Source organism: Fundulus heteroclitus, chromosome 3 (assembly GCF_011125445.2).
Source record: "Fundulus heteroclitus isolate FHET01 chromosome 3, MU-UCD_Fhet_4.1, whole genome shotgun sequence".
Lineage (NCBI taxonomy): Eukaryota > Metazoa > Chordata > Actinopteri > Cyprinodontiformes > Fundulidae > Fundulus > Fundulus heteroclitus.
Genome location: NC_046363.1, coordinates 27,474,589 through 27,488,417, shown reverse-complemented (window position 1 = coordinate 27,488,417; position 13,829 = coordinate 27,474,589). Strand labels below are relative to the sequence as shown.

At 37.8% G+C, this 13,829-nt stretch overlaps 1 protein-coding gene across 3 annotated transcripts in view; it reads left to right on the top strand.

The window, feature by feature from the left end:
* Window positions 1-1,039: 1,039 nt before the first annotated feature.
* Window positions 1,040-13,829, top strand: part of prkcg (protein kinase C, gamma) — a 41,370-nt gene continuing 28,580 nt past the window's right edge. Inside the window, exons 1-2 of one of the 3 annotated variants that reach the window (XM_021322897.2) lie at window positions 1,040-3,974; window positions 4,809-5,073. In XM_021322897.2, the coding sequence (XP_021178572.1) occupies window positions 4,844-5,073 (230 nt within the window). In that variant the 5' untranslated portion in view covers window positions 1,040-3,974; window positions 4,809-4,843. The other 2 variants (XM_036135008.1, XM_012875206.3) reach the window with 2 other exon arrangements.

Below are 13,829 nucleotides of genomic sequence, written 5' to 3'. Positions count from 1 at the left end.
TTTCAGTTTCTCAAAGAGTAAGCTAGCCCTGCTGTAAACCTCTTCTCTCCTTCATCTGCCGGGTGTATTCTGTGGTCTTAATGATGCAGTTGTTTTTCACTACTGTTCTCTGATAAAACTTTGAGGCCTTCAAAGAATAGCTGGATTTATAGTGAGATTAAATCATACAGAAGTGGAATAGTGATTAGGTAACAATGAAAGTTGTTACACTGGATTTTATTAGGTGTATTTAGGGGTACTAGAGAACAGGGGACTGTATACAAATGCACACAACAATTTTCAGATCTTTGTCATGCTTACTCTTCCTTTAACTGCAAAAACTCTTCACTACTTGGTTTGATCTATTACATAAAACTACCCCCCAAAAAATGCATTGAGGTTTGTTGTTGTTATGTGAGAGAATGTATTACTTTTGAAAGACACTTCATGTATGGATGGCCAAAAATACACTTTTCTGTCGATTTTCCCATGAGCTTCTTTAACACAAGAAACTTTAAGCCTTTTTCAAGTCCATCCATGCTTTATATTTGTGGTGAGCTGTGGTTCCAAGAGATCTGAAAGGACTCCAGTCGACCCAAAGGTCTGATGTCAGCTCCAAAAATGATAAAATATAAAAATCTGTTCCTAATAGCATTATTTTTGCCACAGGAAACTCACAATTATTTAGTATTAATTTAAATTAAATCTTTTTGGCAATTTTCTTAGACTACATATTAATAATATGCACTTCACCTATCTCAATGCCTCTTTTACTTCATCTCCATCTTTTCTATTCTCCTGTTTCTAAAATGCTTATCTATCATGCACTCAAAAAAAGATTAACTTAGAAACATACACACATCAGACTTTTCATGGCAGGCAGTGGCTCTAAAATGCAAATTATTATGCCAGTGTGATCTTAAGAAAAAATAAATTGGTTACAACTTGTGATTTTATTTTTATATATATATATATATATATATACACACATACATATATATATATATATATATATATATATACACATGATGGATGTGTGTGTGTGTGTGTGTGTGTGTGTGTGTACCACAGTTATTTTTCACTGTGGTAGTCTTTCCCACTCCCTAAAAGGTTGGCTTACTTCAGTTCAGAAATGTTTCAACAGGAAAATAGCACGTGCTTCCTAATGATAGATAACTAAACTATAACTTATATAGCAAATGATTCAAAGTCTAAAAGAAAAAGAAAAACACTGAATATTGGAATAGTTATTCTCATTTCTGTCTGCGTATTTTGTGACTTCACTTGTGGTTGTAAGAGGGAAGACACTTTGAATAATTCAAAAAACCAACCTTGCATTTCAGTCCATATATCAAGTGATGGTGAAAAAAAATCCTAGATGAGATTTTTTAAGCTATTGCTGCACCCTTTACTCTGACTATTAATACTTTAAATCCCCCCGTTCTGTTGGTAGGGCAGAGTTTAGCATTCTCCAAGACATTTCACAGGGTTGGAGCACACAAAGACAGGGTTCTTTGAATCTGGGGAACCATTTCTATGTTTATTTTCCCAAATTATGCATCCCTCCTGAGAGAACTGATGACCCATTTTCAGCTTTGAGACTGGGATGCTTTTTAAAAATTGCCTGCCATTCCCTCTAGCAAGGCTCCCAAGGCATTTGTGAGAAAAACAGGCCCACAGCATCACAGATCTTTCCCCATACTTAACAGGAGTCTGCTGAACTGCTTTTCCATGCATTCATCCTCTATTTCATGGTTTGTTGCTGATAGGGTTCTGGGTAAAGCCCCACTAGCATTTAGCAAAGTACACGTTCCTATAACTGTGATGGTAGGACATAAAGACCTTTTTTTTCTAAAGCTAGGTACAGACTACACACATTTTTACTCGACTGTATCCCCAATTCCCAGTCGGGGAAAGTCTGCATCAGTCTGAAGTAACTGCAGTGAGCGGAGAGTGGGTGTAAAAGTCTGAAAATGTGAGACAATGTGAAGACTAGAGTCTGCAAGTGTGTGAGGGGAACCAACCCGGGCTTAGTCGCAGTCAAGCAAATACTATGTTTGAATTTTTTGAGGCGCTTCTGAATGCAGTTTGGTGGGGTGAACTGCTAACCAAACCAACCTTACACATAGCTATATTCTTAATGTAATCAGCATAAAATAAGTCTCAATTAATTAATTTAGGTTATCTGCAATTGTGGAAATCCACACCTTGCACTTTCACACTTTAAAGTGATAGCTCTCCGAACCTGTTGTACACATCATAACAGTGAGTTTTGTAGGACAGGGAAAGGCTACCAGATTATCTTTGTTTTAGCCAATTTTAGTCATTTAACCCCTTAAATAGCATATATTTGTTCATATTTGATACACTGGGCTTTTGTAAATTATGCCGTTATCAGCAGCACCCTCCAGCAGGGGACCCCCTAAGCACCCTCTTATACGGTCTATGTCAAAGCGGGCTCTGTTTCTTATAATCGCTTCTCATGAAGATCAGCATAAATTCTGCATTACTTCAATAACGTGTAGTTAAAAGAAATGGGTCTTTGCGCCATATGATATTTATGCCCGGATAAAACTGAAAGTCCTGATTAAATAGTCAAAGACTCCTAGAAACCTGATAAACTCAAAAGTAAAGTAAAACACGGCTGAACAGAATAGTTTTAAAATTTTTTAAAAGATCTTTAAGGTGTGGCAAGAAGTGTATCATCAACAATTTCCTTTTAAATAACTATTTCATAATGTGTTTTTTTTTTTCTTTCATCTACTAAATAAATGTGTTTAAATTAGGAATTTGGGTTTTTACTAGAACAGAGTATTTAAACCACCTTGACCTACTGCTCTTACAATGTATCTCTATATCACTTTTCCTCCTCCCATTTAAACCATGCCATACAAACTAGAAAAATAGCTGCACTTATTGAGTTTGAATGATGACCTTATTTGTGACAGTTTTTTGGATGTGTGGGTGTATACATTTACAATCGATAGCCCGCCATGCCCTCTAAGAAGGAAACTACCATTCCCATCAGGCTCAGCTGACCTGGTTTCAGGACAGAGTGGGGTGCTGTTATCATGTCACCACTTGTTCTGATCTCAAGTCGTTGATATGCAGTGGACGTCCTGCCACTGCTCATTCTGCAGGCCTGGCGATCGTTCTGTCAATCAGATCCAAGCTTTGCTGAACCTAACTGAACATTGCTTGGACTCTCCACCTCTTGTGTTCTTGGATCTTTTCTGGTCCATGCAGAACGCTCCCTCTCTTCTCCTTCTCTTCTCCCTCTCTTCTCCCTCTCTTCTCCCTCTCTTCTCCCTCTCTTCTCCCTCTTCCTCCTTCTGTTTGGCACAAAAGGAAGTGGGAACCAGTTGGCACTTCAATTTCCTTACTGTACTGATTGTGGCAAAATGGCAGCTCCTGCTTCCTCTGTCCTCCTTGCTGTGGTTCCCTCACCCTCTCCTGAGAGAAGTAACCCAGATTTCAAAATGAATCGCCGCCTATTCCCCTCAATCTTTCTCCTCTCTCTAGCTCTCTCTCTCTTCATCTATTTTTTCCTACTCTCTCTTTCTCCCTGATTCTCTCTCTATCTCTCATCATCTTCCTCGTAAAACAGAATCAATCTTGGAAAGAGAATACCACCTCTCCATCCCGTACTCCTACTCACCCTGCCTCTGGGTTAACGGATATATACCGCTTCAATCCTCCGTATTTGCCTCTTTGAGAATTTGAACTAGTCAAATTGCCTGTTGCGCTCATTTGAAGGTTTTTTTTTTTGTTCTTTTTCGTTTCTTGAGCTGCTTTTTCTCTCCTACCCATTGGTTTTTCTGGCTTCTCTACCTCTTTTTGGGGGTTTGTTTCTTTTTGTTTTTTTCCTGTTTGAGTTGATCTGCTACAGGTGCACCCAGATTTTTAATTGAAGGCATTCAGGCGAAGAGTGAAGGAGAGGACGAGGGGACAACTGTCACTGGCGACAATTTTCTTCAGAAATACCCCAGACTAAGGTATTTGGAATTTTCCTTCTTTCTAGTACAGGTTGCTGCAAGTGTCTGAAGGATTTTCACCAGATTTCTTTTTTAACAGTTAACCATTTTTATTTTCATTCATTTTTTTATTAACCACTTCTTTGCTGAAACATCATCATTTATCTTTTTTTTTTTTTGCTACAATCTTATTTATTTATTCATTAAGTTTCGGCTGGCATTTCATTTATCATTTAGCAGCATGCAGCTCACTTCCTCCATCCAAGATTTGCCATTTTGCACTTTTTCCGCTGCACGCCCCGTTCCCTGCAGACTCGCACATGTTATTCTGGTCCTAACTTTTCTGTAGAAATAGAACTAATTGCTAATAAGGGCAGGCAGAGAAACGACGAGAGGATGCAGGCTCCAATAGTGGAGCAGCTGGTGGGGTGTTGTTGACATGGCAACAGGAGGTAGTTGACATAACGACCGAGGGGTGGGTGGGGTGTGGATATTCATAGCATATGAGGGGTGCAGCTGGATGGACAGCCAGTATGTGGGACACACAGCGAGTTGAGCTAATTGTTTAGCTTCTCAGAGTTTCTCAGGAGACTTTTTTCTCTGTGTTTGAATTAACCTCCCTGTCTTCTTCATTATGCTTCTTTCTCTTTTTCTTTTCTTCCGGTTTCTACCTGTCGCTTTCTCTACACTCCTTCTATCCTCTTCTTCTCAATCTTTCCTTTCATCACACCACTGTTTCTCTGCTTCCTACCCTACATTCTGGCTTCCATTAATATCACTCATGTCTCTACACGACCTATTATGTCCGTTGTCCTCTGTGTCCTTGCCCCCCTCTCCACATTCTCTAACGCACAGCTCTCAGCCTCCTCTTGCCACATCTCACAGACATCATGTCCACCCCGGTGTCCCCTTCCCCATCCCTCTCCCCCCTGACACTGGCCTCCCCCACATCACCATCCTCCGCGCTGCCTTCGCCCCTCTCCCCTCCGCCCAGGGTGCCCGTGTTTCAGAGGAAGGGAGCACTCAAACACAAGAGGATTGTCGAGGTGAAAGACCATCAGTTCACAGCACGCTTCTTCAAGCAGCCCACCTTCTGCAGCCACTGCACCGACTTTATATGGTAAATCACACACACAAATTCACACGCTGTGGCACATTCACACCAAAACCACCCCAGCAGATCATATGCTGCCTCCTCAGGCGTCCCAACTCTCAATCTAGCACTGGCTTCCACCATTCCCCCCCCTTCTTTCTTCAATTCCAGCTGCCAGCTGGAGATACTGCCCACACTGACCTGATGTGATCACACAACCTCATCTCCACACTGCTGCCCACACCATGCAGGAGTCAGTTTGGAAACTTCATGCTCTGTCTCACACAATATGCACACAAACACAACTCTGTTAGGACTCATCATGGACTGATATGAGATCCTCACAGAATGGAAACCATGATTAAAAGCATCAAGGTTTTACAAATCACAGCATTTACACTAAAATGTTACACTTTCATGCATTATGCCATTATCAACAACCCTTGCCAGATTTAAATTAAAGGTAAACTTTTAATTTGGCCAAAATGGTATTTTATTTCTAACTGAAGGTAATATTAATGTTTAGGAAAGGCCTAACTATAGTCCTGACTTAATTCTGATAGACAGTCTTTGGACAGAGCTAAAGATTAGGGTGATGGCACAGAGCCCTTCCAACCTCAAGCACATTGAGCTCACAACCATAGCACAATGCCAAAATACCAGTGGAAAAATTCTATAAGTGTTTTGCAATTATAAATTAGGTTTTATTACTGTAATACCATTTTTTTTAAATCCATCATTATTCAGAAGGATATAAATGATTTTTGAACATGATTTTATTGTTTTTAAATACATGTAAATAAAATCAGATAGTATATATTTTTAAATTGGTTCTTCCATTGACTTAGTTTTATTGACTTGTTAAAGAAATCTGTCTCATTTCCTGTAAGAAACATACTCCTTGGTCAAATGAAAGTATGTTCAAGTCTAAACCTGCCATACTATGAACTATTTGGAACTTAACTCTAATGGTTTTAGTAAATTACACATTTATGTGTAATATAATAACATAATAACACATATGTGACAAATAATACCAAATAGTCTATAGACAATAAAAATATATAAAAAATGTTTTTAAACTAAGGTGGCTACCTATTTTAGCATTTTCCAATATTATTCAGTCAAAAAAAAACAAAAAAAAAAACCTTGGCTTAATTATCCCAGGTGGGGCTTTTGCATGCTCTTGTCTCATTCATTCGTCAACCAGCTCTTGTATTTTAACAACAAATATTTAACAAAACAAACAAAAAAAGAAAAAAATATATAACAAAATGATTGCACTAAAATTAGTCATTAATTTTAGTTCAACATTAGTTGTGTATGTTAACTGTGTAATATACACGTCTAAATACAATAGACAGTTGTTACAGTTAAGGAACTTCGGTGTCTGATATGTTGCTTTATTTTGTCTTTAAAACTCTAATCAATTGATTAGTCTGTCAGAAAACAAAACTGTTACCTAATTCAGCTTAACTTTTCTAATTGTGTCTTTAGCATCACATTCATTTGACTTAGATATTATCTCCAGCAGTCTATATGCAGATCATTCAGTCATGTGCTGTGTTTCAGTGTTATTAAATGAAAAATATACTAAATGTAAAAAAAAAAAGATGCCTCAGCTGCATGTAAACTGTGAATTAATTACATGAAATTAATGAATGAATGAAAGTGTGTTTTGCACTTACTGCTCTTGAGGTATTCTCGAGAACAGATGATAATGTGATGTGTGATGTCCATTTGAATGGGCAGGTAAATAACTGCAATTTCCTCAGAATGTGAAATTAATGTTTCCTAATTTTTAGGAAATACTACTACTTTACCACTGTTGGGTCTCTTGACATTTCCACGTATTCTTTATTATGTTTGCATAACTTTGACTATGTTTTTGCAAATCATATCCACTTTGACAAAGGGTTCATCCAATTTTGCTTTTTGTGGGCGTGTCTTCATTTTATATTTTCCCCTTCAAGCCTTTAATGGATAGAGCCTTCTGTGGTTTTTCTATGTTTACTATTTTTGGTATGGTGAGGAGTCAATAATGGTATTCATTAAAATTGTTATCCTTTTAACCGGCATAGTCAGAACATCAAAACGGAAACAAACTTGAGCTAAAATCTCCAAACTGTTTCTTTTCATAAAGCCTCCTCATCGTTAGCTACATCTACAGGAAGTAACGGGATCCTAAAGTTTTCAACCTTAAACATGGAAATTTTGAATTGTTTTTCAGACAAAGTTTTGTGTTTAAGTTTTTATTAAGGTATTTTGTCACAGGGAACAAGTTTATATTTAATTATATCATATAGTTTAACAACAGACATTATAATTCCTGGTAATGAAGAGATGACCTTAACAATTTTACAATTTGTACATTATCTAAAAATAATGCTGCAAAAACTTACAAAAGCTCTAGAAACGGGTGCATTGTAATAAATAACATCGACAAAAGAAGCTACAGTCAACCTCTGATATATTAATATACGTTTTTTTTTAAAGATGTCAAGCTGTGAGTGTGTGTAGCCCAGGGAAGACTTCATAGCAGCCATTTGTGTGTGGCAGTGCTCGTATGTGTGGACATATGGTGGGGATGTACCATATGTCGATGCAGGCCGCTAACTCTGCCAGCAGCCTGTGGGCATCTTTCAGGACTTTTCCCCGACTTGCTGCTGTCTTTGCTGGCAGGAGCTGAACATATTTCAGGGTGAAAACCATCTTCTTTCAAACAAGACATCAGCACAGCAGCCCTCACCTGGCTGTCTGACGCCCCTGGAGGGTTTTTCTGATTAATTAAAAGATTAATGTTAGAATTAATACTTTGTATAGCGTGTCAAGTATGAGGAAAAAGGGAGCTGAATGTTATTGGTTATTTTTCCATAACTTGTTTTTCACAACTGAATTATATCTTGATCTAATTTAAAGGATGTTAGAATCATGGTTTTCATGTGTTTAACAACACCCAATAGAGATAAACACACAAACTGGCTGTATTTGTAGAAAAGGAGAAAAAGCTCAGCAATGTTGAGCATCGTACTAAAATTATTCTAACTTACTTAAAACTATCAAGGACGTCAGAATATTTTCTTTTGTAGTCAAAATTAGCAAGTTGTGGCACCACCTGGCTCCCTGTATCTCAGAGAATAGACTTTAAAATACTTCTATTAGTCTATAAATCTCTAAATGGCTTAGCACCTAAATACATCACAGACTTGTTATCAGCGTATAAACCCTCCAGACCACTCAGGTCTTCTGGCTCCAGCCTACTCTGCATACCTAGAACCAGAACTAAACAAGGAGAAGCAGCATTTAGTTCCTATGCTCCACTTATCTGGAACAAACTTCCAGAAAACTGTAAAAGTGCAGAAAGCCTGAGTTCCTTTAAATCAAGATTAAAAACACATTTGTTTAGAATTGCCTTTGAATGTTCAAGTTAAAATGTTTTACTGTTTTCAAATGTTCTTTTTTTGTTTCTACACTATCCCTACTTGCTTTTATTCTGTTTTATCTTCCAATATTTTAATCATGTAAAGCACTTTGCATTGTCTCTGTACTGAATTGTGCTATATAAATAAATTTGCCTTGCCTTGCCTTGCCTTACCTGATTAAATCATTAAGCGACGTGGCTCAATGGGTACTTGTCTTGCAATGGGAAGGTTGTGATTGATTCCAGCTTTGCCTTGTCACAAGTTGCCTACCAATCTACATAGGTCAAAGCATGAGTGAATGCAATTGTATGAATGTGGCTATAGTATAATGCACTCTCAGTGGCAAGACAAGAAACATGACAAAATGACAAGAAAAGCGCTAAACAAATAAAAAAAATAATAAATTATAAATTTACCATTTACCATCAGCCAAACAAATATGTCAACAACTTTGTCAGGTATTGTCATGTGAATACCAGTCTGTTTAGGTGGTAATATAGAACAACAGGTAAAGAAGTGAATTCATGCATTGACGTTCTCAATCAGTAAGCACTGCCCATATACACAGAACAAACACAAAAAAACGTATCTCCAAAGCATCGTAATTTTGTAACACAATAGTTCTACTCTACAGTCAAAATGTGTAATGAACTCTATAGCTACACTAGAAATGTTCACCTAAACTACCAAGCATACGGAAAAGTTTAATAATCTAACTGATGAGCCACTGAACTAATAAATACTAATAAATAAATATTGGCCTACACTTGTACGGCGCTTTATCAAGACCCCAAAGCGCGTTACACTACTTTCAGTTATTCACCCATTCATTTACACATTAACACGCTGACGGTGGTCGGCTACGTTTGTAGCCACAGCTGCCCTGGGGCAGACTGACCAAAGCAAGGCTTCCTTAAAATCAGCACCACGTGGTCCTCTGGACCTAACTAACAACCACTGTCGGCCATTATCTCATTAACAAACATATAATAGTGAAGATTATGACAAACAAATGAAAAACCAACCAATTAATTATTAATAGAAAAAAAGACAATGTAGCAATGCCTAATGGCCTTCTTACCCTATTTGATTTTAGCTGCCTTATAACACTATTATCACTGTGTGATGTGGATTTAATAGTTTTTCGTAAAATATCAAGTTTGATGTGAACGCAATGTATGATTACCGTTTACTACTAAATCGCTTACGACGTACAACAATTAGCAACTTCATCAGTGTCATCCATATACAGCACCAGCTAAGATAGACAAACAAAATCAGCTGTTCAGCTACATACATTACACTCTTCGATCCCAAATCCATCTGAAGCAAAACCGATCAAATAAGTAAAAAAAAAATAATAATAGTACAGTAATAAATTAAAGAGTTCTGTTTGGATGAAACTGTTTAATCAAATGTCCTTTCATAAACAATAAGTAATAGAGATTTGACAAAATGTTCTAATTCAGTGCATCAACGTCCGCTCCAGGCGCAAGAAGAAAAAAAAATCCAACAGGACACAAAAATACGTTGGAGTTGAAATTATTTATCAGTCTTGATCTAGGCTACCACAATAAGAAAACAATAATGAAAGTTGTCAGCAGTTTGTGGCTGGCGTGCAATCTGACATGCATGCAGCTGATAAAGAGGCACCTGTTCACAGCCCCCAATGCTCCGTGTGGCGGTTTATTTGCTCCCATCAAACAAACTTGTCTGATCTGAGCAAACAGGACAGGTTATTCCTGACAGGAATTGACTCACAAATCCAAAACGTATTATATTATTCTTTGTTTGTATAAAGAACCTTTTCAGAACCTGTGCAGCCTCTCAACTCATAATCTCTGATTAGTAGATGTAGGTTGTAGCAGCCGTCACACTGTGAGAGTTTGATTCTAGATATTCGACACTGGCTGATAGTGATGACAGGTTATCTTTGGCCCCAAGATGATGTAAAACCACACATTTAAAGCCACAACCAAAGATTTCTCCACCATCTTCCTTCAGTCCTCGTCTTTCATCTGCGTCAGCCAAAAATTGCATTGTGTCTACCAGGCATTACACACTTACACACCAGATTGGCAAATTAAAATCAAGTCACTGGTAAAGACAGGACAGGCCAGTCAAAAATCAGCTCAATCCTTTTTTTTATTTTTATTTTTATAGTGTCCTGTCTGGCAATGTGGCAATAAGAATTGTTGTCTTAACGCCAAAAAGAGCCCAACAGATTTACTTTCACAAGCAGAAAGTATTCGCCATAGTACTCTGCTTCATTTATACATGCTAGAAGCTTTATTATAATTTTTGCGGGGAATATTTTATGTTCTATGGACACTGAAACAAGAAGGTAGAAAAGAAAAAAAGGGAGAAAAGGTGAAAGAAAAAGGAGAGAAAAGGGAGAGAACAATATAACCTCAGTCTGCTTCTTCACCTGCAAAGAGAGATGTAAAAAGAACAGCACAACCAGCCGGTAAAGTATTACAGATATAATCAAGTAACACCTTGATACCATCACTGAAGAATATACAGTATTAATTATTATAACATGTATAAAGTGACGGATGAAGATAATAATAGGGGTTTTCCTTATAGAAGTGAGTATGTGATTAAAAATTAGCACAATCCTATGGGGCCAGGTGGATTTGAATACTGGTATAGAGGGGTGCCGTGGATTTTGTCATGTTTCTGCGTGAGGAATGTCATGTGTGGCCTGAGTGTGTGTGTGAAGTCAGGCAAATGTGTGGATCTCACACTCATTGTGTGAGACTTGACAGCTTTGCCATATGTGACGCAATATTGAAACTAGTGTGTGTAAGACGCGAGGGAGAGGGCTAAAAAGGCAAAGCCGAAAAACAACAACATAAGCAGACGCAGCAACATGGGTTTCCAGTGCTACTCACAATCTAACCAATCATGCAAAACAGACTCAGCAACCTGCTATGAACTCAACCAGTTAATAAACACAAAGCAAAAAAATAATCACACAATGAAATGAGCAATTTTTAAAGTAAACCGTGGGGAGGGTCGGCTAGTCGACCTGTACGCAACAGTTTAAAGTACATTAAACAAACAATAAAACAATGTCTAAATTGTTCAGTCTTAAACTAATTTATCTCTGCTTAGATACAAGCATCTTACTGTGAGACAACTCTGGGTAGCGTTCTCAGAATACGGAGTCTGGGAGGTCCAAGGACCCTGTGGCACCCAGCAATTGAGCTCAGTCAGCACCTGAATGGCTCATGCAGCTAATATCCTGGTACGGTCTTCTGTTGGTAATGTAGGGAAACCACTTCATTAACATAATTAGAGACATATGCATGTCTTCTTGGACAATCTATGCTTAGATTCTATAGGGCTGGTACCGCAAGTGGCATATCTCAGTTTTCGCTTGTAATGATCACCAGATACTCAGACAATGATCTTAAAGCTTTCTGCCAAGCTTCTTCTTCAAAGGTTCAAAGTCTTCTAATCGACTAGCGAAGTTCAAATGTTCACGGGTGCACAAGCACTCAATTACACACACCAAACCGTTGGTATCAAAAGCAAAATTTATGTCTTTGCATCACCTCTTATATATATATATATATATATATATATATATATATATATATATATATATATATATATATATATATATATATATATATATCAATGATGTCAGTGGAATCACCGGCACTACTGTGAGATGGGATGGTGTGATATCAGTCCTTTTTTAGCAATATACAGCAGGCATTAGGACCAGGTTATATATAGAGATTTTAAAAATATCAAGATTTTATTTAAAGGGATATAAGATGAGACTGTATTATTTTATTGAGATTGTCTATGTTGTGTTTTAAATCTACTTTTATGTATTGCAGTAGTATAGGCTACTTTTCAGTCGTTTCTCATATTTATCTACAGCTGTTTGTTTAAAAAATGTGCCTGTGCTGAGAAACATTTGGGATAAAGCTTTGATTCAGTAATACATTTACATATAGAGATAAATATTGTTGTCGGCATTCAGCTTAAAATATAAAGATATTATTACCCATACGCAGTTTTTGTTGTTGAGCTTGAATTTTACTCTTTTTATGTTTTGAATACAATAATTTTTGTTGGGGGCAGAAGGGGAGGGGGAGAGTAGTAGCCTGGTGGTTAGAGCGCAGCAGTCTTCCCTGTATCCAGGGAGCTGCAAGATCCTCGGTTCAAATCTCACTGAATCTGGGGCTGTGTCTGGAAATGTTTAATTATAGCTCCTACTCCTTGACCTTGTGTAAGGTCAACAGTAAGAACTCTATTGTGGGTAGGAAATGAGCTTCGGACTACTGTGCTGGTTTCGGACAGCCTTTAACTCATACATTTACACAACGGAAACGCACATGGATGATGCGGGTCAAATGTGGGCCTACAGCCTTCCGAAAAAGACTAAAGATACAAGTCAAACAAATGCAGAGAATAGCTGAAACCAAAACATATGAAGGCGCGTAGATTTGCATTTGTCACACACAGTACAAGTGAAGCAATAATATCACTGTGAATGGTACTAGCGTTAATGACTGACCTAGCATCTCTTCACTCCACCTCGTTAATTTCCGTGAGGTGGGCAGTGATTGTACGTCATGTGATGCAAAGGATTGTTGGGTTCCTTATAGCTTCTTAGCACCAGTGACTGACATCACAAGCTCCTATGTTAAAGTAACTATGATAGGAAGCATATACTGTAGGCTTTTTTTCCTACCTCCTTCCCTCCTGACTGCACTATTCGGACAATACTTATCATTGCGAATGCTGATGGTCTTTCACTTTGGCTAAAGAGTCCTTACTAATTAGACCTTCTCAGATGCTGCCTGGGTCTCTGAGCAAGACCCTTAGCCCCAGAATGCTCCTCGGGCACCGCACAGTGGTAGCCTACTGCTCCCTAAGGGATGGGCTAAATGCAGAGGACACATTTTAATGGAATGTGCACAGCTGCAATGAACAATAAAGGTTATTACTTATCCATCAGTTTTGTGCAGAAATTGGATTGACACTTTAAATATTGCATGTTTACTGAGCAGGTTAGAGTAACAAAAATAATGTGGGGGAATTTTGGCCACCATTGATTCAAACAATGTGTGAAATTTTCATAAACATCTTGATTAATATTAATTTGGTCTAAAGTTGTTGTTTTTTTTGTCCACGGGTTATTTTTTTTAAATTTACATGTGGGCTTGTCTTAGTCAACATTGACAAGCATAGGAGAATAAGCAGTCTAAGCTAGGCCTCTCATTTTCCAGCATAGTATCTTTACCAGCTGAGCTACACATCAATACAAATGACTATGCGTACAATTTCTAAGTCCAGGACTCTATGTGCATTCTGTTTATGGCTTTTTGTTTTTGT